This window comes from Mirounga angustirostris, unplaced genomic scaffold, assembly GCF_029215605.1.
Source record: "Mirounga angustirostris isolate CCGP_5_RB_7025 unplaced genomic scaffold, mMirAng1.0.hap1 SCAF_15, whole genome shotgun sequence".
NCBI classification, from domain to species: domain Eukaryota; kingdom Metazoa; phylum Chordata; class Mammalia; order Carnivora; family Phocidae; genus Mirounga; species Mirounga angustirostris.
This window is the reverse complement of record NW_026991723.1, coordinates 57247735-57267961: the sequence shown is the minus strand read 5'-3', so window position 1 is coordinate 57267961 and position 20227 is coordinate 57247735. Positions and strand designations below refer to the sequence as shown.

General features: G+C 48.5%; 1 protein-coding gene across 6 annotated transcripts in view; it reads left to right on the top strand.

Moving 5' to 3' along the window:
• Positions 1 to 20172, top strand: part of FAM219A (family with sequence similarity 219 member A) — a 52500-nt gene extending 32328 nt beyond the window's left edge. For 2 of the 6 annotated variants that reach the window (XM_064579823.1, XM_045882564.3), the window contains exons 2-6: positions 12666 to 12714; positions 15527 to 15629; positions 15856 to 15936; positions 16580 to 16634; positions 17205 to 20172. In XM_064579823.1, coding sequence (XP_064435893.1) covers positions 12666 to 12714; positions 15527 to 15629; positions 15856 to 15936; positions 16580 to 16634; positions 17205 to 17363 — 447 coding nt within the window. In that variant the 3' untranslated portion in view covers positions 17364 to 20172. Of the gene's footprint in view, positions 1 to 12665; positions 12766 to 15526; positions 15630 to 15855; positions 15937 to 16579; positions 16635 to 17204 lie in introns of all 6 variants that reach the window. The other 4 variants (XM_064579822.1, XM_045882561.3, XM_045882565.3 and 1 more) reach the window with 3 other exon arrangements.
• The last annotated feature ends 55 nt before the right edge of the window (positions 20173 to 20227 follow it).

Here is a 20227-nt window from a genome sequence, read left to right as displayed (position 1 = left end):
AGTGCCTGCTTTATAAGACAACAGTCTCACATCTGTGTAAGTTCTGATGAGTTGTTAGTCTCATGACTTTATCTGATCTCTCTAAGAAGAGGTTGGGTATAAGAAATGACAAGTTAGATTCAAATTCTAGTGCTAATCACCTTCAAGGTGTGATTTTGAATGTACTACTTTAAATAATCTGGTTCTTCAATTTTAAAATGGGAATGATATTTACCTTACTCAGTCTTTTAGTAGGATTAAATGAGATAATATACATAAAACACCAAGCACCATAGCTGTACATATAGCAGGTAACAGGTGTTCCAGCAATATGAACTAAATGATCTGCTGAATTCCAGAAGAACCACACCTGGTCTGCATTGTTATGAACAACTCCCTGCCGTGGCTCAGCCAGAGCTCTTAGCGGTGCTGCCTTCCCATCATGAGCTTTGGGTCCTCCCTCCTCCCTCCTCCCCCACCTAACCATTGTCCTCTCTTGGCACTAAGAGTATAACACCAGGTTAAGGCGGGGGCAGAGGCCTCTGCCTCTCAAACAGAGGTTGTCTGGGGATGGTGTGGGTGTAGAGGGGGTGGCCTACAGCCTTGAGGCCTAGAGCCTATTCAAAGTGTGGTCCCTGGATTCAGAGCATTGGTATCACTTGGGAGCTTGTATGAAATACAGACACTTAGGCAACATTCAGATCTACTAAATTGGAATTTGCATTTAAACAATATTCCCAGGTGATTAAGAAGCACTATCCTACAGGCACACAGATAAGCTCAGCAGGTGTGGAGGGATATAGGCTGTGCATATATGTCGGAACTGTCTAGAAGAGGCAAAGGCTGCACAGGTGGGGAGGAGCTGTGAGGGAGTATAGTCAGAGCAAAGGAGGTGTTCCTCAGAGGTGTGGGTTACAGAACTGTAGGGGGGCTCTTTGGGTAGATATTGATTATGTGTTTTTTCAGTGCCCCTTCCTTTAGATGCCCCAGGAGTGAGATTATACCTTTGAGTTACCTGGTCATTGTCACTGCACCAGCCAGAGAGTGACAGAGGCTCTCTACCACCATGAGCCTGGGGAGACCCTCCAGCAGGGACCCCAGGACCATCTAGTTTAGCAGAAGAGTACTGTTTCCCTAAAGAGATGCATAACCAGCAACAAGCTGGCTTCACTGCTGAAAACTTGCCTTGAGTTTGTGCTAGGCTAGACTCTTCCCTCCCCCTACTCTTTAAACACCAACTGGCATATCTTTCTCTCTCTCTCTCTCTCTCTCTCTCTCTCTCTCTCTCTCACACACACATACACACACACACACACAAAGCTGATTTAACAGAAACTCAGGGCTTTATGAGCCTTTGTAGAGTTAACCCTCTCCTTCCCCTCTCTGACCTCCTTCACTGCTGGGCTGGGCTCTGAGCCTCCAGGAGCCTTTAACATTAACATCTCTGCTGCACAAAGCATGCCTGGTAAGAGTAATGGCAGGCCCTAGGCTTGGTTGGAAGCAGCAAGAATTTGTTTTTACCAGAGCCACCATATCTCCCTCTTAAGCACTCTTAGGACTCTGAATCTCTTTTTGCTTTCCCAATAGAAATATTTCCCAGCCATCCACCTAGAGCCTCTTGACCCTTTTCTGTGGGAGAGTTGTTTGTGCATCTCAGTGGTAAGGAAAAGGCCCTGTTGTGCTTGCCCTTACCCCCAGAAATGGAGTAGGCTGAATGCCCAATAGCATCAGCAGTAACTGAAAGTAATTAGAGTAGAGTCCTAGCCCTAAGCCTCAACTGTCATTGCTCTTTTGCCTGCCACCCAGTAGGTGAGCCTCTGGTTTCACCAGGTTTCTGCCCAGGCCCAACCCTCTGTGTTAGGGAGGATAACAAATCTTCACCACTGTCAATCTCTCCTCTGTGCTTCTACCACCCTTCATTCATTCCTGTCTCTCATGCTCCTCTTCCTGCCTTAAATGGGCTGCTATGTGTTCCTGTCTTCTTTTTATATTAGACAAAAGTCTTCTTGGCAAGAAGCAGGTCTTGGTATTTTTCCCACCCCAAAATACATTGTTCCCCATCTGCCCCATGTTGGTATTCAATGACTATCGAGGTTTTTTAACAAGTGGTGAGCTCACTGATGTTTAATTATTGGGATGACAAAAAGGCAAGAATACGAGACTGCTCTGTCCAGAGAGCTAAGCTTTAGAGCTGCAAGTTGTCTTTGTGAGCAAAATGTGGTGCTTGCCAGGCATAATGAAGGTTAGAGAGTTAGAACAGGCTGAAAGATGAAGAAATTCCACAGAAGGGAGAAGCTGTTTGATACCAGTCCTCTGAGTCCATTGTCCATTGCAGACAGTAGCTCTTTACTCTTCCAAGGCCAGAGGAAAAGAATTGGAAATGGCAGTTGTGTGAGGGCATCCCATAGACTGCCAGATTATTACTTTGTTTTCTTGGGAAAACCAAGGAGTCCAAAAGATTCATGAACTAGTGCAGGACAGGCTCAGTCCTTGAGTAACTGAAGCTTACCAAAAACCCTCCAATGACATTTGGGGCCAAGATCCAGATGAGGATCCACAGGTCAGTCTGGCCTAGACCAAATGTTAATATCTGTTGACATTTTTCCTGCTTCAGCTTCCTACCATGTGCAGGGCTGAAGAACCAGTCTCAAGGTCTCTCCAACCAAATGCCCTTATTGATTCCTGGACAGCATCTTTCCTCAATGTTCTGTGCTTCTGTCCTTACCTTGGGGAACTAGAATTCACATTCTGGAAGGAAATTGAAAGATCCTCTGGACATGCTTCCCAAAGCTTTGTTAGCCCTGAATATCTGGTTCCCTTCTTGCCCTCCTCTGGGCCCTGCCTAAGCAGAAGGAACCCAGAATCCCTTGACCCCTCCAGCTCCCTTGATTTTAGAATCATTTCCCCTCTCCTTTCATAGGCCTCATCTCCAAAGTCTGTGTTGGCTGAAACTGAAGCAAAAAAGAAAGAAGGAGAAACAGAGAGAAGGGACTGCCTTCTATCCACTACCCACCCTCACACATTTTCGCCTTCTGCCTCAGGCCCTACCAGTCCATTTTCTTCCATTGTTTTCATAACGTAAAATTAGCCATTTTAACCATTGTTAATCTATTTTAAAAGAACTTTACACCTTCAGCCCTTTCTCCATTAAGTGAGATAGTCTTTCCCTAAAGAGGTGGAAATGGGGGTCAGGGGAGGTGTGGCAGGATAGGGAGCTCGGAAACCCTCTAGGTCACAAGACTATATAGGCCAAGACCTGTGTCTCTAGCTAGTCCAAAATAAGGCAGGAGACTCTTGAACATCTGTTTCAGGGTATAAGCTTAAGGATAGGGATGAAAGTCACAGGGGCCAGGCCAGGCTAGGCCTCCCAGAGGAACCAAGGTTTCTCAGTTTCTGGCTCTGGCTCCTACCTCTTGGGTTATGAGGTTTGTCCCCTAGGCCTTTATGTCCCCTAGGCTTCCCTCAAGACACAGCTGCTACAGTGGGTGTCCCTGAGTTGAGGTATTTGTCCTATCTCCCAAAGAAAGGCTTTTTAGTCATAGGGTTTCCAGGTGAGTAGGAATGGGAATGAATAGCAGAACATCAATCTAGGACAAGCAGTCCTAACCATGAAGGAGGCAGAGCAGAATTCTAAATCTTTTTAAAAACCTCACTGACCCCTTGTCTCCCCATTTAAAAAATGAATCTAGTTCTTTGCCATCCCAGTACTAGCTTCATATCTTTCACCATTCTTTTTTTTTCCCCTCAGTAGTTTCTGAGTAGCTATTTTTGAAAGCTAAATAATGGGTAAGGGAGTAGGAGCTGCCACTCTCGCTGGGATAACTCCAGAACCATTTTGGTTAATTCTCCTACCCCAAGTCTGAAAGCAAGGGATACTCATTCTGTGAAGTTTGCCTCCTGGCTCTGCCACTAGTCACGGTTCCTATAGCTGATGTGCTGGCACAGGCCAAGGACCAGCTGAAGCATGGTGGCCAGCCACCAGGCAGTACTGTCCCCATTTAGAGTTTTTCCCCAACTTCAGTGTAGCAAAGTCTTCTCTGCTTTTGTTCTTTTAAAGATTTTATTTATTTGACAGAGAGAGACACAGTGAGAGAGGGAACACAAGCAAGGGGAGCGGGAGAGGGAGAAGCAGGCTCCCCGCCGAGCAGGGAGCCTGATGCAGGGCTCGATCCCAGGACCCTGGGATCATGACCTGAGCCAAAGGCAGATGCTTAACGACTGAGCCACCCAGGCGCCCCTCTCCTTTTGTTCTTAATTGGTGGCCTCAAGTCAGGTATATTTTGTCTGGCAGGTGATGCCCAGAGGGAATTCTATTCCTTGAAAGAAGATTCCCCAGAGGCCACCAGGTAAGTAAGGACTGAGGCACAGTTCTCTTGCAAGATGACGGATAGATATGATGACCTGAAATTCCCTGGCACACAGTGAGAAATAAAATATTAAAAACCAGCTATAGCCCTCAGTCATGACTGGAGGCATTATAAATTGGGACAATCCTTTGGGAAAGCAGTTTGGCATATGTATCAAGAATCTTAAAAGCGGGCGCCTGGGTGGCTCAGTTGGTTAAGCGACTGCCTTCGGCTCAGGTCATGATCCTGGAGTCCCGGGATCGAGTCCCTGGATCAAGTCCCGCATCGGGCTCCCTGCTCGGCAGGAAGTCTGCTTCTCCCTCTGACCCTCCCCCCTCTCATGTGCTTGCTCTCTCTCATTCTCTCTCTCTCAAATAAATAAATAAAATCTTTAAAAAAAAAAAAAGAATCTTAAAAGCACTCCTGCTTTTTGACCTTATACTTCTACTTTCTTTAAGAAATTATCCTAGGGGCACCTGGGTGGCTCAGTCTGTTGAGTGGCTGACTCTTACAATGTGGGATTGAGCCCCACATTGGGCTCTGCACTCAGAGTGGAGTCTGCTTGAGATTCCCTCTCTCTCTCTCTCTCTCCCTTTGCCCCTCCCCCCACTCGCATTCACTCTCTCTCTCTCTCTCTCTCTAAAATGAATAAATAAAATCTTTTTTTAAAAAAATTATTCTAAATGCAAATATATATGGATTTCAGCATAGTACTATTTATAATAGTGAAAAATTGTAAGCAACCTGAATGTCCAAAATAAGTGAATGGTTAAAAAGTTAGTGTACAAAAAAAAAAGTTACTGTACATCCCCTCTATGGATATTATGCAGCCATTAAACTGATGATTTCAAAAACCATGTAAAAATATGGAGAGTTGATTATATTCTAATACTAATTTTTAAAAATCCAGAATATAAGGGGTGCCTGGGTGGCTCAGTCGGTTAAGCATCCAACTCTTGATTTTGGCTCAGGTCATGATCTCAGGGTCATGAGCCTGCTTAAGATTCTCTCTCTTCCTCTCCCTCTGCCCCTCCGCTTGTACTCTCTCTCTCTCTCAAAAAATAAAAATGCAGAATGTAAGATAGTTTGTTTTTATTTATTTTTATTTATTTGGGAGAGTGAGTGAGAGAGAGAGAGCAGGAGCGGGGGGAGGAGCAGAGGGAGAGAGAGAAGCAGACTCCCTGCTGAGCAGGGAGCCCCACACAGGGCTCCATCTCAAGACCCTGAGATCATGACCCAAGCCAAAGGCAGATGCCTAACCAACTGAGCCATCCAGGCGCCCCAGTTTGTTTTTCTTTAAATGTTGTTCTATGCATGTGTATTAGCTGGCACTCTGGTTATAGTAACAAATTTAAACTCAAGCTAGTTTAAGTTAAAAAGGAAACTAGACTATAAGGACACTAGGATTTCTCATAGTATTCAAGGACAGGTGTGCCCTTCAAGCCTTAGAAGAGTAAAGCAAGTTCTAGAATCAGAGCCTCGGAAGGACTTTATCTCTTGTGTCTGCTTCTTTCTGAACATCAGCTTTATTCCTGGCTCCCTGCCCAGTGCTACCTAATCTACAGTCTTGAGCTTTACATCTCCTCTTAGTCCTACTTCCTATTCTGGGGGAGACTCTGATTGGCTCCATCTGATCCAAAAAAGAGTGGGACCACACTGAACCAACATGGTACCTGGAGCCCACCCCTTGACCATGAGGAGAAACACCAACTCCTAGAGGGGGAAACCCCAGAGTGTTGTTACTGTGGTATACACACAAGACTAAATACACTAAAACATTAACAGAGGTTTTTTCAAGGTAGTGAAACTAAAGATTAATTTAAAAAATTTTTAGCATGTATTACTTTATAATAGAAAAATCTAAGGGCGCCTGGGTGGCTCAGTTGGTTAGGCATCTGCCTTCGGCTCAGGTCATGATCTCAGGGTCCTGGGATCGAGCCCCACGTGGGGCTCCCTGCTCAGCGGGGAGCCTGCTTCTCCCTTCCCCCTCTCCCCCCCCCCCCCCGCTCGTGCTCTCTCTCATGCACTCTCGCTCTCCTGTCTCTCCCTTAAATAAATAAATAAATTCTTCAAAAAAAAAATCTATTAAACTTGTTGTGGCTATGGTTGTTATTAGGCCTGGGGTCAGCAGAACTCTTCTCCATTTTGGTTCTCCCAATGACAGCCACTACAAAGATACTAAAGCCTAGTGGTGCTTGGTTTTGGTAGTGAATTCCACTAAGCTGTTTAAGGAGACAGAAGATTCTGTTAATCACAGGACCAATTTGAGTTCTCACACTCTAGCTGTAGCATAAAAATCCTTTCTACTTCTTTGTGGTTAACTTTACTTTGCCCCAAAATGCCTCTGCAGAAGTGTGGTGTGTATGAAGAAAGAGTGCTTTCCTTCTTTTCTTGCAACAACCAGTAGCTACTCCAGAGCTGGAAAGTGAGTGCACACTCAATGTGTTGACTTTATTTGAGTTGAGCCTTCTTTTGAGGAAAAACCTAGAAGATTAAGGAGATTTAGACTAATAAGAGAGGCCTCTCTGAGCTAAGCAGGATCTTCTGCCCCCTCATGCAAATTTAGACTTCACAGATTTTTTTTTTTTCAGTTCTTCTTCCCCTCTTTGTAAAAGCCACTAGCGGCATTTAGAAAGATGGTCTCTTTTATGTTTCCTTGATCTTCCCCAAAGACCTTATACTTGTGAGAGGTGTTTGTCCTTCCTCATAAGTGGGCCCATAAAGGTCTTATTATGTCCCCAAAAGATAGAAGTCCCAGCCAATTGCCTGGCACTACAGGCAGCTCCTGGAGAAATCCTGGAGAAGGGAAGCTAGGGAGTAAAAGTGGGAGCTGCTCAAAACTCAGACCCAGGAAATAGGACTCAGGACTTCAGGTCATACCACAAACAGCTGTTATTGGTCAAATGATTCTCATGTTGAGGTGTGGAGTCAGAAACAGATGGAAATGCTTATAGGCTGAATAAACAGCCATCTGCAGGGAAGTAGAGAGGTCTAACCAATGCCTACATTGCTACTGAATATTCTTGGATGGGAGGTTAGTTTTCTGCCCAGCCGTGGGCATTGGACATAAAGGCATTGAGTTGTATTTTCTGTATCTGTCTCTAAAATATGATATATAAACATGTTTATTTCTACCCACTGGCAAGAGATGTTTTGGGGAGTGGCATAATCTTGAAAACAGGAGACCTCAGGTAGTTTCTGAGCTGATCTCTGGACAAATTGTGACAGAAATGAGAGTTGGTCTTTGATGCCTTTTCTTGCTGTACCCATGTGTCAGAGAGTGGCCTGAGCCCTAGGTCTTCCCTGCTTTCCTGTTTCCATATCAGTGTTATCTTTCTTCCTGTCCCTGTTCCTGCTCTAAGTTTGCCCTGTTTCCTGCTTCCACCCAAGGGAACTGAACAGGGTACAGACAGGACTGTTCCAGAGGTAGCCTTTCACAACTCAGAACTGCCTCTGCTAACTCTCTCATAAACCTAGAGGAAAATTCACATGTGTTCGGTGAAGAAAGGTTAGATAATGTTGGTACAAGCACTTTGCCTCTTCATACTTCATTCTGAATCCATTTAAATTTCCATTTTTTCTGAGAATTAGTGCTTGGAGGTGAGGACAGAGGTTACCTTTCTTGTGGGAAAGCTAAAACTGAATCATGTCTCTACTCTGAATCATTCATGCTCAGTCCACAAGGCAAGGGCAAAATTGTTCAGCACCACGGAGAGCGTCTTTCATCCTGGTGACAAGATCACGGGCACCTAGGTAAAAGATAAGGATTTGTAGCTACAAGCCCATCCAGTCTGATCTCCTTACTCTTCTGGCCAGTCACCAAGTACCCCTTTTCTCTTCAAGCTCTTAGTATTCAACTTCTTCCTTTACCTAACTAGGCTTTTAGGAATGAACTCCTTTAACTTTCTACCTACCTTTCTGCCTCCATGTTCTCTGCATCCCCCACTCATCTTCACCTCCCTTCCATTTCAGTAGGGAGCCTTCCTTCTCTGGCCCTAGGCTCTGTTTCCATATCCTCTTGAATCCTGCAGGACCATGCCCTATCAAACATCTCCTTTTCTACCTAGCTTCTTTCCCCTCAGGCTAGAACACTGGTCAAGTATTTCGTAGGTCCAAAGAAATTCTTCAACTCCAAAATTCCCTCTGGCTATAATTTATTCTCATTCCTTCTCTTCTCAGTCTGGCTCCTTGAAAGAATATCTGTGTTCACTGTTTCTACTTTCTCTTTTCCTGTTACCTCCTAAATCTTACATAATCTGGATTCTGTTCCTACTCTTCAACTAAAACTGTGTTTTCTGAGGCCACTTATGACTTCCTTATTTCTAAATACTGTATTCATCTTCTGGGACTCATCTGGTTTTTTGACACTGTTGATAATTACGGGGAGCTCCTTAAGGATGGGACTACTTTCTGTTTATATTTATGAGCCCCAGGCTTGCCACTGATAAATAAATGAAGGAAATATAGTGTGTCAGAGTAAGGAGAGGGAGGAGGCAGAATACCCCCTGGTCAGTCCCCTCCTCACCCTGTGGAGGGAATACCTTTTCCACAGATACTTCCCTACATAATCCAGGCCCCAACCTGTGAGATGCCAGGGCTGCAGCTGTGGGTCAGTCACTCCTAGGGCATACTGTCCATGATTGTGTGGGCCTTAAGGAACCTCTACTAATACCTTTATAACTAGCACAGATATATTGCTTAATATGTACTCTAAAGTGCTCACATCTATTAACTTATTTTAGCCTCAGAAGAACCTTTCATGTAGGTATTAATATTAGTTGCATTTTACAGATAAGGAAACTGAAGCCCAGATTACACAGCTAGTAAATGGAGGAGCCAAGATTTATTTTTTTTAAAAAAATGGGTTGATGAGTTGAATTTGTTGAAGCTGATGATAAGTACCCAGGATCTCACTACATTCTTTTCTCTTCTTTTGTGTAAGTTTAATAATTTCCATAATAACACATTTTTAAAGGATCAGATTGGATTAAATCAATGGATTTTTTAAAGATTTTATTTTTAAGTAATCTCTACACCCAACATGGGGCTCAAATTCACAACCCCAAGATCAAGAATCACTCGCTCTACCAACTGACCCAGCCAGGCACCTCAAATCAATGGATTTTAATTTTGTTGTTGTTGTTGCAACAGAACCCTTTCTCCAACCAAAATTTTGTAGAAAGGTTGGTGTGTAAGTGAAATAAAAGAGGATCTCCAGGGGCTCCTGGGTGGCTCAGTCGTTAAGCATCTGCCTTCGGCTCAGGTCATGATCCCAGGGTCCTGGGATCGAGCCCCGCATCGGGCTCCCTGCTCGGCAGGAAGCCTGCTTCTTCCTCTCCCACTCCCCCTGCTTGTGTTCCCTTTCTCGCTCTCTCTCTCTCTGTCAAAATAAATAAAACCTTAAAAAAAAGAGAGAGAGAGAGAGAGGATCTCCATTCTCACTACTATTGCTTCCCTCTTGCACTCAGCCCCGCCCAAGGCATGGGGTTCAGGGAACACAGTTTAATGAAAATCACTGGACCAGACTAACTCTAAGAATTCTTCTGGCACTTTTGCCTTCCTCTAATTATATTGGCTTTGCACTGGCCATTAGCCTATATATCCTGTCCCAGAAACAGTGAGACTGGGCTATTAATCATTTCTGCAGTCTGTGGAGAATTTGTTTGAAGGGTTGCAGAAACATGGGTTGCTGTTAGAGATGCATTTCAATGTCTGTCTCCACTGAGTGTTTAATAATCTTGCTAATCCGCACTCTAGTTCCCAGATCTAGCTAACTCCTGTCAGATGTCCTTGGGGGGCATTTTAAATTCTCCCTGATTTCTTGGAGTCAGACGTTTCCTTCTGCCTGGATTCCCTCTGATACTTAACATTTATGAATATTTCACATTTAACCTGATTACATTTCCATGTGATGGTCATGGTGCATTGGCTGTGTTTCTCAGGGAAGACATACAGGAAGCCCACAGTAAAGACTTGAATTTTCAGGCACAGTGCCCGAGATCTTTGTCCTTGCCACTAAGATGGCCTTCTATCATGGATAGTGACAGGGGAGACGCTGAATGGTGGGCTTTGCATGGGACCTCTCAAGACTACGGCTCTGAACCCTGGCTTATGACCCATAGGAATTGGCAGTTTCCCTCAGGGATCAAAAGCCACCAAGACCAACCCAGTGGCGTTGAGGACCAAATGTGGGTCCCTGTGACCAGAATTGCTCAACAGCTTCCCAGGCCCACTCAGACCCTATTCTTCCTGCAGTTTCCCTCCACTGTTACCATTTCTACCCAGTACCTCCAGACTGAGAAGCAACTCTGATGAACTCATCTGTGCCGAAGAGGGAAGGGTTAGCCCCAAATGCCTGAGGGGCTCACGTGTTTAAAGTCACCCCCAGGGAAAGGACAGTGAGGTTTACATGGATGGATGGAGTGGAGGGTTCCAGAGAAGATGCATGATTGGGAAGGCCATAGATTTAGAAGTCACCAGTGTAAAAATGTTACTCTAAACTGTAGAAGACATCAGGGCTCCCCAAGGAGAGAGGCGGGCTGAGGGCCAGAAACTGCTGAAGAGACAAAGCGCTGTGGGGGGAGTAAAAAATGATGGTTAAAGAGGTAACATGAGCCAAGGATCACAGTGTCCTCGAAGCCAGAAGAAGAAACCATATCCAAATGGATATGGTATGTGTGACATGTGAGAAATGCTACAGAAAAAGTAATGTGATGAAGGAAATTGGAGAGGTGCCACTGCTTCCCCGGTGGGATCCCACAGGCATCTTTATGGCCTTTACCCTTTGAGAAGTCATCCCTCAAGCTGCTTTGGGAGTAGGTCCTACCTGTGGCCTAAGGGGAAAGCCAGACCCCAGCTGTCAGGTCTTCATGCACCCTGTAGGTAACACCTCAAGGCTGTTTTGGCCACAGAGAGGCATGTATGGGCCCAGGTCTGCATGGGACAACTGATTTCCATTAGGAGTCTCTCAGGAGGAGCTGAGACAAAGAGGCAGAGAATAAAGGACTGGAGAGGATTGCAGCATGGGAAGCTGCCTGAGATGCACTGGGGCACTGCAGCACCCCACTTGTTCTGAGCCCTGCCCCCCTACAATCCCAGCTAAGGGGTGCAGTTCAGAGCAGAGGACAGAGGCCCAAGTTCTGCCCTCAGGATCACAAACCACTGTGGCAACAGAGCCCACCCAGGGTCTCGTACTCTGGATGGCCTGAAAGAACATGGGCAAGGCTAGGATTTCCCTCCAAACATTCTAGACTTTTTCCTTTCCCTGTAATGACAAGCATGTTTTCATCCCCACTGCCTCATTCTAAAGAGAACAGAAGCCACCATAATAGTTATATGTCCTTCCCTTGCTGGGTCACTCAGATCCCTGGGTCTGACACTGTGGGGCTAATCCTAGAGCGTTCTACCTGTCTGTCTGCTGTCTGTACCCCCAGAGGCAGAACAGACAGAGCCTTGGGTGTACTCTGCAGTCTCAGACCTTGGGCTTACCATTCTTTAATCCTAGACGGATGTCTAGAGTGGCAGTACCCATATCAGTGGTTGGTCATCAGTTTCTCAGGGAGAATGTGCATGACTCCAGCCCCTTCCTACTGACTCCAGTAGGGTGGGCCAGGGCCCTGGACCTTGTAGCAGAGGTTTAGGATGTTTTGGAGGAAACAGTGAGGCCTGATTACTGAGTAGCACAGGACTAACTGGTCACCAGCTGATTTGCCATTATTCATCTTCCCACCTACCATACCCAGCCAAGCTTTCAGGAGACACTCTTTAGGATTCATCTGTGGAATGAAGAAGTTCTCATGAGAACTCTTTTGTCCATTGGCTATAATCTTGAAGTCTGGCCTGGCTTGGCCAGTTAGTTCTCTGGGTCCAGTGAAGGGACACATCCAATGCTAGGGGAAACAGAAGGAGAAGGCCTGTCTTAGGGAGCATGTACTCTGACTTTAATCCAGATTTAAACTCACAGAAACCTAGAAAGACCTTTCCAAACAAGTATACAGGAAGGTCCCTGAGGAACAGGGCAACTAGTATGGGAGGTTAGACAGGAGATCCTGTGGGTTTAAGGAATCACAGTAGACTTTCTGGGGGAAGCCTGGCTCACACAGGCCTTTGAAGACAGACACCCAGGTGGGTGTAAGTGGGGCTGAGATCCGAGGCTCTTTTATCCAGTTCAAGGTCTTCCTTCCAGCGTGTATGGGTCTTCCCTTCCCTTCTTGAATCGCCTGTCTACTGCCAGGGGTGAATGAGCCCAGATGATGGGTGGGAAGACCAGCTTCAGGACTGAGAGCAGCCCCATATATTCACTACCTAACAACTTTCTGTCTCTCTACTTTCTCCCCACAGGACCCAGCCGCCGCCTCCATCTCAGACGGGGACTGTGACGCCCGGGAGGGTGAGTCAGTAGCCATGAATTACAAACCATCCCCGCTCCAAGTGAAGCTGGGTGAGTGTGTCCGGGGGGTGAGGGAGATGTGGGGAGTGGACAAGGTGCTCTGGGCTGGGTCCGCAATGAGGTGGCACAAATAAACCAACTCAGACTAGATGATTCCAAGACTCAAGCCACCACATCATCGGCACTGCCAGACACCTTATCTCCTGCAAGGCAAAGAGGGAAGTTATAGTTCTCTGCAGGACCCAAAGCTCTAGGAAGCATCTCTGAGGCCAAGAAGACTCCAGGTGTTCTAGGGGATAGCTTCAGGGATAAAACCATGCAACCGCAGAGAGAGGGTTAGAAGTCCCATCAAACACTGGGCCAGGCTGGGAGGAAACTGCCTTACAGGTGGGGTGTCAGTTATTATGTTTGAGGGGTAGAAAGGCGTGAGGATCCCAAAACCTAGAAGCTGAGATCCTCTCCCTATTCCTCCCTCATCCATCTAGAGATCTTAGGGCCTGGTTGGCTCCTGTTTGGGGGAGCTTTCCCTTGGTTTTTTAGCAAGCCCAAATGTCTCCCCACCCCCTTTCCAGGGTCACCTTCCCTTTGGGGGCTTATTTCGTGTCCATTCTGAAGGCAGTCAGAAGCAGCCTGCTTCCTTAAAGCCACTTAGCTCCCAACCACTGCCCACAGCTCCCGCAGCTGCCCTTCTCACTTCACCCAGGCCAGGCACTGCCCTTCTCCCTTCAGGGGCCAAATTTCACGCACCAAAGGCCGCCGCATATACCAGACTTACTAAATTTTGGTTTCGTGAAGAAGAATTACGGCACAGTGCATCCAGGAAACAGTTTACAATCAAATACAATTCATGACTATCCTTCAAAACTCCTCTGCCATCCCTGCTACCCTCTTGGCCATTTTCTCCTCAGACTCCAGCTGCCCAGTAAATACTGGACCCCTCCTCCTAGGAACCTTTTTCCATCTGTTGTAAAACCCTTTCCTTGTAGCTGCTGGAGCTCCTTTTCGCAGAGTCCTATTCTTTTATTCAGTTTGTTTGTTTGTTTTCTTGTGGTGTGTGTGGGGGGGGTGTTTTGTTTTGGTTTTATCTTGCTTCTCTCATTCCAGACCATATCCTGGGATCTCCTCAGGCTGTTTTTCTAAACAAGAGAGCAGTTCTCTCAGTGGATTTGTTCATCTTCCCAAGACACCGGACTCCCAACTGCAGCCAGTTTTATTTATTACTGTTTGACAATACAAGTATTTTAACAAGTGTAACTCCTCTTTCTACTCCCTCCTCCACCACGTTCTCCTCCCCAGAGATAATCATTCTAAGCTTTTTTAGTTTTTCTTGTTTTACTTTATATTTTAACATAAGTGGTATCATACTGTACACATTTTCTGAAACTTTGTTTTTGTTTTTGTTTTCCATTTAATGCCTTGGAGCCCCTGGCCATGTCAGTATATAAAGAATGACTTCACACTTATTTTAAATGGTTGCATAGTAGTCCATAGTTTGGTTTTGCCAGTTTATTGTTTGCCTTTTTTTTTCACTATTTCAAACAATTCCAACATGCTTTTAAAATAACACTTTTTTTCCTCCCCATTATAGTACCACCAAAGCTCCTCATGAAAACTCAGAACCTTGTTCCCTTTGCACTAAGGAAACTCACCACTGGGAACTTTCAGGCAAATTGCACCCCCTAGAGTCCTGGAGTGGTTATGGCAGCTGCTGCCAGCTGGAAAGAAGCTGGAAAAAACTGGAGTCAGAGGAGCAGTGGCAAAGACAGAGGGTCCGAGACTGAGAGACGAGAAACTAGAGACATGGAGGTCAAGGGAAATTTCAGAGTCACAGCAGCTGGAAAGTCCCATTCCATCCTGCCTCTCTAGGGCTAGTGTTTTTTTTATGAGCACTTTCCCCTAGCATCCTTTTGTTGCCCAACAGTCCCTTTTCGACATCTGGGCTTAAGAGGAGTAGGAAAGGGTAGGCAGGCCCCCTCCAAGGCCCAGGCAGCTACTAGCTACTGGTAACAGTGTCACATACCAGACAGTGGGTCACCTGGTGGCCAGCCCCATAGATCTGGTAGACTCTAGAGCCTTGGAGAACTCAAAGGCTGGCACAAGTATAGCCAGAGGAGCTCCCCAGCCTCTTGCCCTTTACCCCACTAGCCCCATTCTTCCCCTCCCACTCCACAACTTCAGTGGCTCCTTTGGCTTCTGCAATAATCCTAAGTTCCTTTGTCTGGCATTCAAGGCCTTCAAGCTCTGTTTTTAACCAGAGGGAGCCCCCAACCCCTTAACACAGGATCTAAGACATAAAGGTGAATGGCGAATAAATAAATGACTGAATAAATGTATCCTCTTTTTCCAAACTGACCTCCCTCCAACTTCACCCCTCCATCCCATCTGGATCCATATTTACTTTGCTCACTTGTAAATGCATTTTTGTATATGCTATCCCTCCTTCCTAGAATGCCCTCCTCTCTCCAGCTCAAGGTATCACCTGCAAGAAGCCCTGACTTCTCCATCCTTCTGCTTCATCACTCCCTCTCCAGCCTTTCTCTGGCATCAAGCATACACTAACTGCCCCACATGGGAGTACAGCTTCTGGAAGACAGGGGTCAGCCTCTTCCTGTTGCCTCTTACTATCTACCTCAGGTTGTGCAGGGCCAAGTACTGTCTCCACCAAGCAGCAGGGCCTGGAGTTGGGATCCCTGCCTCGGCTCCTAGAGAAGCAAGGGGTTTCACAATGGAGGCCCAGCCCAGTCAGTCCTGAGCGGTAAGGTAGGATGGCCCTGGGAGCAGGACACAGCTTCCTTCCCATGTTCTCCTGCAGAGAAGCAGCGGGAGCTGGCCCGGAAGGGCTCCCTGAAGAATGGCAGCATGGGTAGCCCCGTCAACCAGCAACCCAAGAAGAACAATGTCATGGCCCGAACAAGGTAGAGGCCCCCCTACCCCACCTGGACCCTGCCAGTCAGCATCTATTTCTGCTGGTCCTACGCCTCTCCTTCTTCCCTCACTCCTCAGGCCCAGCTCCTTTCTGAGAGGAGGGAGTCTCAACAGGATCCAAGGGGCAGGGGGAAGTGGTGGGTCAGGGCCCAATCCAGTTCCTCACCAGGCTATGCGCTCCAGTTGCCAATCCAATCCCCTAAATTTTCTACCCAGGCTGGTCGTCCCCAATAAAGGCTACTCCTCGCTTGACCAGAGCCCAGATGAGAAGCCACTGGTAGCCCTTGACACGGACAGGTGTGTACAGGGATGCTGGGGCAGCCGGGCAAGCCACAGGAACCTTGTGAACATGCAAGTGGGCTGTAGTGGCCACACCTGCTGAATTGTCAGAATTGGGATGTGGGGTGTTCCTCAGGCAGCCAGGAGCTCTCCAACGACGACTGCCCCAGGGAATGGAATTTTTTTGTCTGGCAGTAGGAAAGAGCAGGGAGAGGAAAAGGGGACTGGCACAGTCTGATGCTGTCCTGAGACGACTGATGCGATTGCTGCCCCTTGAACGGGCCCTGATGCAATGTCCACCATCCTGCTCCTTCTAAGGCAGGAGCCCGACTGCTGGGAATGCACCTGGCTACACTTGAACTTTGGGAAAACCCAACAGGTCAGGGGGATTTGTGCCTAGAAAAAAGGTGAGAAGAATGGGGGTGAAGGATGTAACAGCTCTGTATAGAAGGAGGTTACAGGCGGCAATTCATTTAGAAGGGCGGGGCTAGGGAAGCTGGGCGTTTGCACAGCAAGCACAATCTTTTATTTAGATCTGCTGTTTACTTAGAAGTGTGGGGGAGGGGGAAGGTTTGGACTGATGGGGTAGGGGGTGGGGTACAGGGAGTTTTCTATTTAATATCAGGGAATCACTTCTCTGTCTTTTTTCTTCCACCACCAGCGATGATGACTTTGACATGTCCAGATATTCCTCCTCTGGCTACTCCTCTGCTGAGGTGAGGCCCCACTCCTTAGGACCCTAGACGCATCTGAGCAGGACCACCTCCATCCAGGAAAAGGGGTGGGGCCGACACCAAATCACACCCTGAAGGAGCAATGGGCAAAGCTAGGTGGAGCCCCATAGGGTGGGGCATAACGGGGTGGGGCCTGGGATGGGACAGTGTCAGATGGAACCTGGAGGCTCTTAGACACTGGCCTCAAGTGCGGGGAGCCCGGTTTTAGGGGCAAGGCTTAAGCCTGGGGTTAGAACAGGGCTCCTAAACAGAATGGAGTGTGAAATCCAGGCGATACTCTATTGGGCTAGGCCTGAAATAGGGGCCAGCCAAATAGAGGCAGAAGTTGCCCTTAGAATGGGATGCCCTTTGTAGAGAGGTGGGGCCTCAAGGATGTATCTGTAAGGAAGTGAGGCCAGAACTGAAGGTGGGGCCTAAGAAGGGGCAAAGCCTGGCATTTCGGTAACCTGCGATGGGACTGAGCTGGGGTGCAGATGGCCTGGGGATGCGACCCGACTGTGGGTGGTGCCTCTGGATAGCCCTAAGCCTGACCTCCTTCCCCTTTGTCTACAGCAGATCAACCAAGACTTGAACATCCAGCTGCTGAAGGACGGCTACCGGTTAGACGAGATCCCTGATGACGAGGACCTGGACCTCATCCCCCCCAAGTCCGTGAACCCCACCTGCATGTGCTGCCAGGCCACGTCCTCCACCGCCTGCCACATTCAGTAGCGGGAGGGGCCATTGCGGCCGCCCGGGGCAGGGCCCCCCGTGGGCCAGGTGGGACAGGGCAGGGGCCAACCCCTCCCCAGCTTGTCCGCCTGCCCCCGGCCCCTGCGCCCCCTACAGCCGCCAACCTCGTAACAGTCATTGCTTCCTCCTATGGTAGGACGTGTACCTCTGTGTGTTCATGGAGCCGGAGAAACCAAAACCGGGTCTTTCTCCACCCCGGGGGCTGAGGAGCGGTGGGGGCTGTTTGTTCAGTTACTTGGGGGACCTTGCCCAGCACCCTGCCCCCCTCCCCAAAGCTGCAGTCCAGTGGGGGAGAAGAAGGACTAGACAGCAGGGAGGCCAACACTAATGAGTGGGGGTAGGGATCACAAAGCCAGGGGCTTGGCCTCACCCCAGCGAAGCCATGAGCCCCCCAGCCCCAGCCTGACAAGGAAAGGGGCTGGGAGGGAGAAAGGCCCAGGGCAGTGGGAGCGGGGCCCAGCACCTCAGAGCCCCCTCCACACGCCCCCCGCCGGCCCATGTAACTATTTGTTTCACCCTCCTCTCCAGATGGGAAGCCTGACAAAGCTATCCGGTGGGATACTGCCCCCCCCATAGAATCACTGCCTTCTTCTTCCTCTTTGCCCCATTCACCCCCTTCCTTGCTCTCCGGGCTGTGGAGAAGGGTAAGGTGGGCCTTAGAGACAGGCCAGTTTGGGGTTATATGATCTGTCCTCACCCACCCCCAGCCAATGCATCTATTTCTCTGCCAGCTCCACCCACCCCCACGCTTCTTCACTGGTCTCCATCCCAGGCTGGAAGCAGGAGGTAGGGCTGGCCTCAAATGCCCCCTTCCCATCTCCCTCCAGCACAAGATCCCAGACACCGCTTCCCAGCAAGAATCTTCAAGGAGGCAAGCTTAGGAGAAAAGAGTGGTTGCATGTGTATGGTAGGGAGAACTTGGCAGAATGTGTGTGTGTGTGTGTGTGTGTGTGTGTGTGTGTGTGTGTGTGTGTGTGTGAGAGAGAGAGAGGCTGTCAGGGTGGGTATCTATATCTCTGTGTTGGGCCTGTCTCTCCAGATGTCTGGTTCTGTCATGGATGTGAGTGTCCGTGGCGGGAAAGACTGTGTGGTCTGTTACGATGTGAGAGGCTGCTCAGCATGGGACTCAGAGCCCTGGCCCTGGCCCGGGAGTCAGAAGCTGGGGGCGTGGCCCTCGTGCTAGCACTCTCTGTGATCTCAACAAGCACTTGTGTTGTTTCTCTGGGCTTTCGTGTCCTCAGCTGTAAAATGAGTGCTGTCTGAAATTACTTTTAAGGTCTTTTCAAACCTGAAGGAATTTCTTCATAGAAGTTTCTGTGGAGGTGTGTAGGCAGGTCTCTGTGTGTCTTTGAATACACCTGTGGGGCTTCCTGAGTTGTGTGTCTGTGTGGAAAGGAAGGGGGAAGTTCCTAAGGGACCTGTGTGTGCTTGGGATCTGTTTGGGAACACGTGTGTGTTCTGTGAACATGTATGTGGGGGGGTGTATGTGGTGTGTGTGGCTCTCTGTGGCATCTGTGGGTCGGAGTGTGTGTCCTGCTGCTTCTGCTGGTGCTGGGGTGGAGGGAGAGGGCAGAAAAGCTGAGGGTGAAAATCGAGAGGGAGGAGGTGACTAAGCCCCCCGCCCCTGGACTAGGCAATAGAGACCTGCCCCCATATGAAGAAATATGAAAGCACAGAGAGCCTAAGACTGCTCAGGTCTTCCGCCCCACAAACCTCATATCCCAGGACCAGGGTGTGCACTCCCCATTCCTCCATGCTGACACCCCACACATGCTGGCGTATCCACTCTCAGATGTATCACTCACGTGCTGCAGGTGTGCCGAGGACACCCCCACGGCCCACTCCCTGGCTGCCATTCCTGGGAGATGGGAGCTGAAAGGAGGGGAGGGGAGTGAGAAGAGAGAATAAGGCTGCTGGCTTAGGAAGGGTAGCCCCTCTCCATGCACCACACCCCCAGGCTGCCAACCCCAAAGTGTTGAGGTGCAGCTTTCTACCCTCAATTCCTCCACCCTCCCCTACCTCATCTAGTACAGGGACCCTGGTTAGGTGATGAGAAAGGACCAAAGGAAGGCAAGGTAAAAGAAGGCACCTGCAGGGCCTACAAGGTCCGTACTGGCCCCCATCTGAACCTCTCTCTGCCACCCTGGTCAGCATCCCCATCCCGTCAGCTGGGCCCCACAGCCAAGCTTCCTACCACTACTATCATTACCCTGGGCTCCCTGACTCACCCATCTAGAACATGGGTACCTCCTCTTTTCCGGGCAGGGCCCCCATGAGGGCTCATTTAGACTACTGCCTTTGCTGCTGACTTGCTCTATGACTGGCCCACTGCTCGACCTCTCTGGCCCTGAGGAAGCAGGGAAAAGCTCGCTGCCCACAGGACACACTAGTTCCCTGGCAGGCAAGGGCTTCCAACTGAGGCAGTGTGCAAGTGGTGGTGAGAAGTAGGAAGCTGGTAGCCAGCACCTTCTGGGTCTAGGAGAGTGTGTGGGTCCCTCCTTTCCTGTCTGGGATGTTGGAGGGGAGGAATTGAGGCCTTAGCTTGCCCCCTGCCCCCCTCCCCGTCATCCTTCCCCCTTGTAGATACTGCCTTAACACTCCCTCTACCCTCAGCTCTGGCTGCCAACCAGCCAGGTTTCTCCGTGCTCACTAATTTATTTCCAGGAAGGTGTGTGGAAGACATGAGCCGTGTATAATATTTTTTTTTAACATTTCCATCGCAGTATTGACCATCATCCTTGGTTGTGTATCGTGTAACACAAATAATGATATTAAAAGCATCAAACAAGCCAGCCTCAGCTCCCTACCTGGGTCGTGGGCAAGAGGCAGGTGGGCTGGGAAGG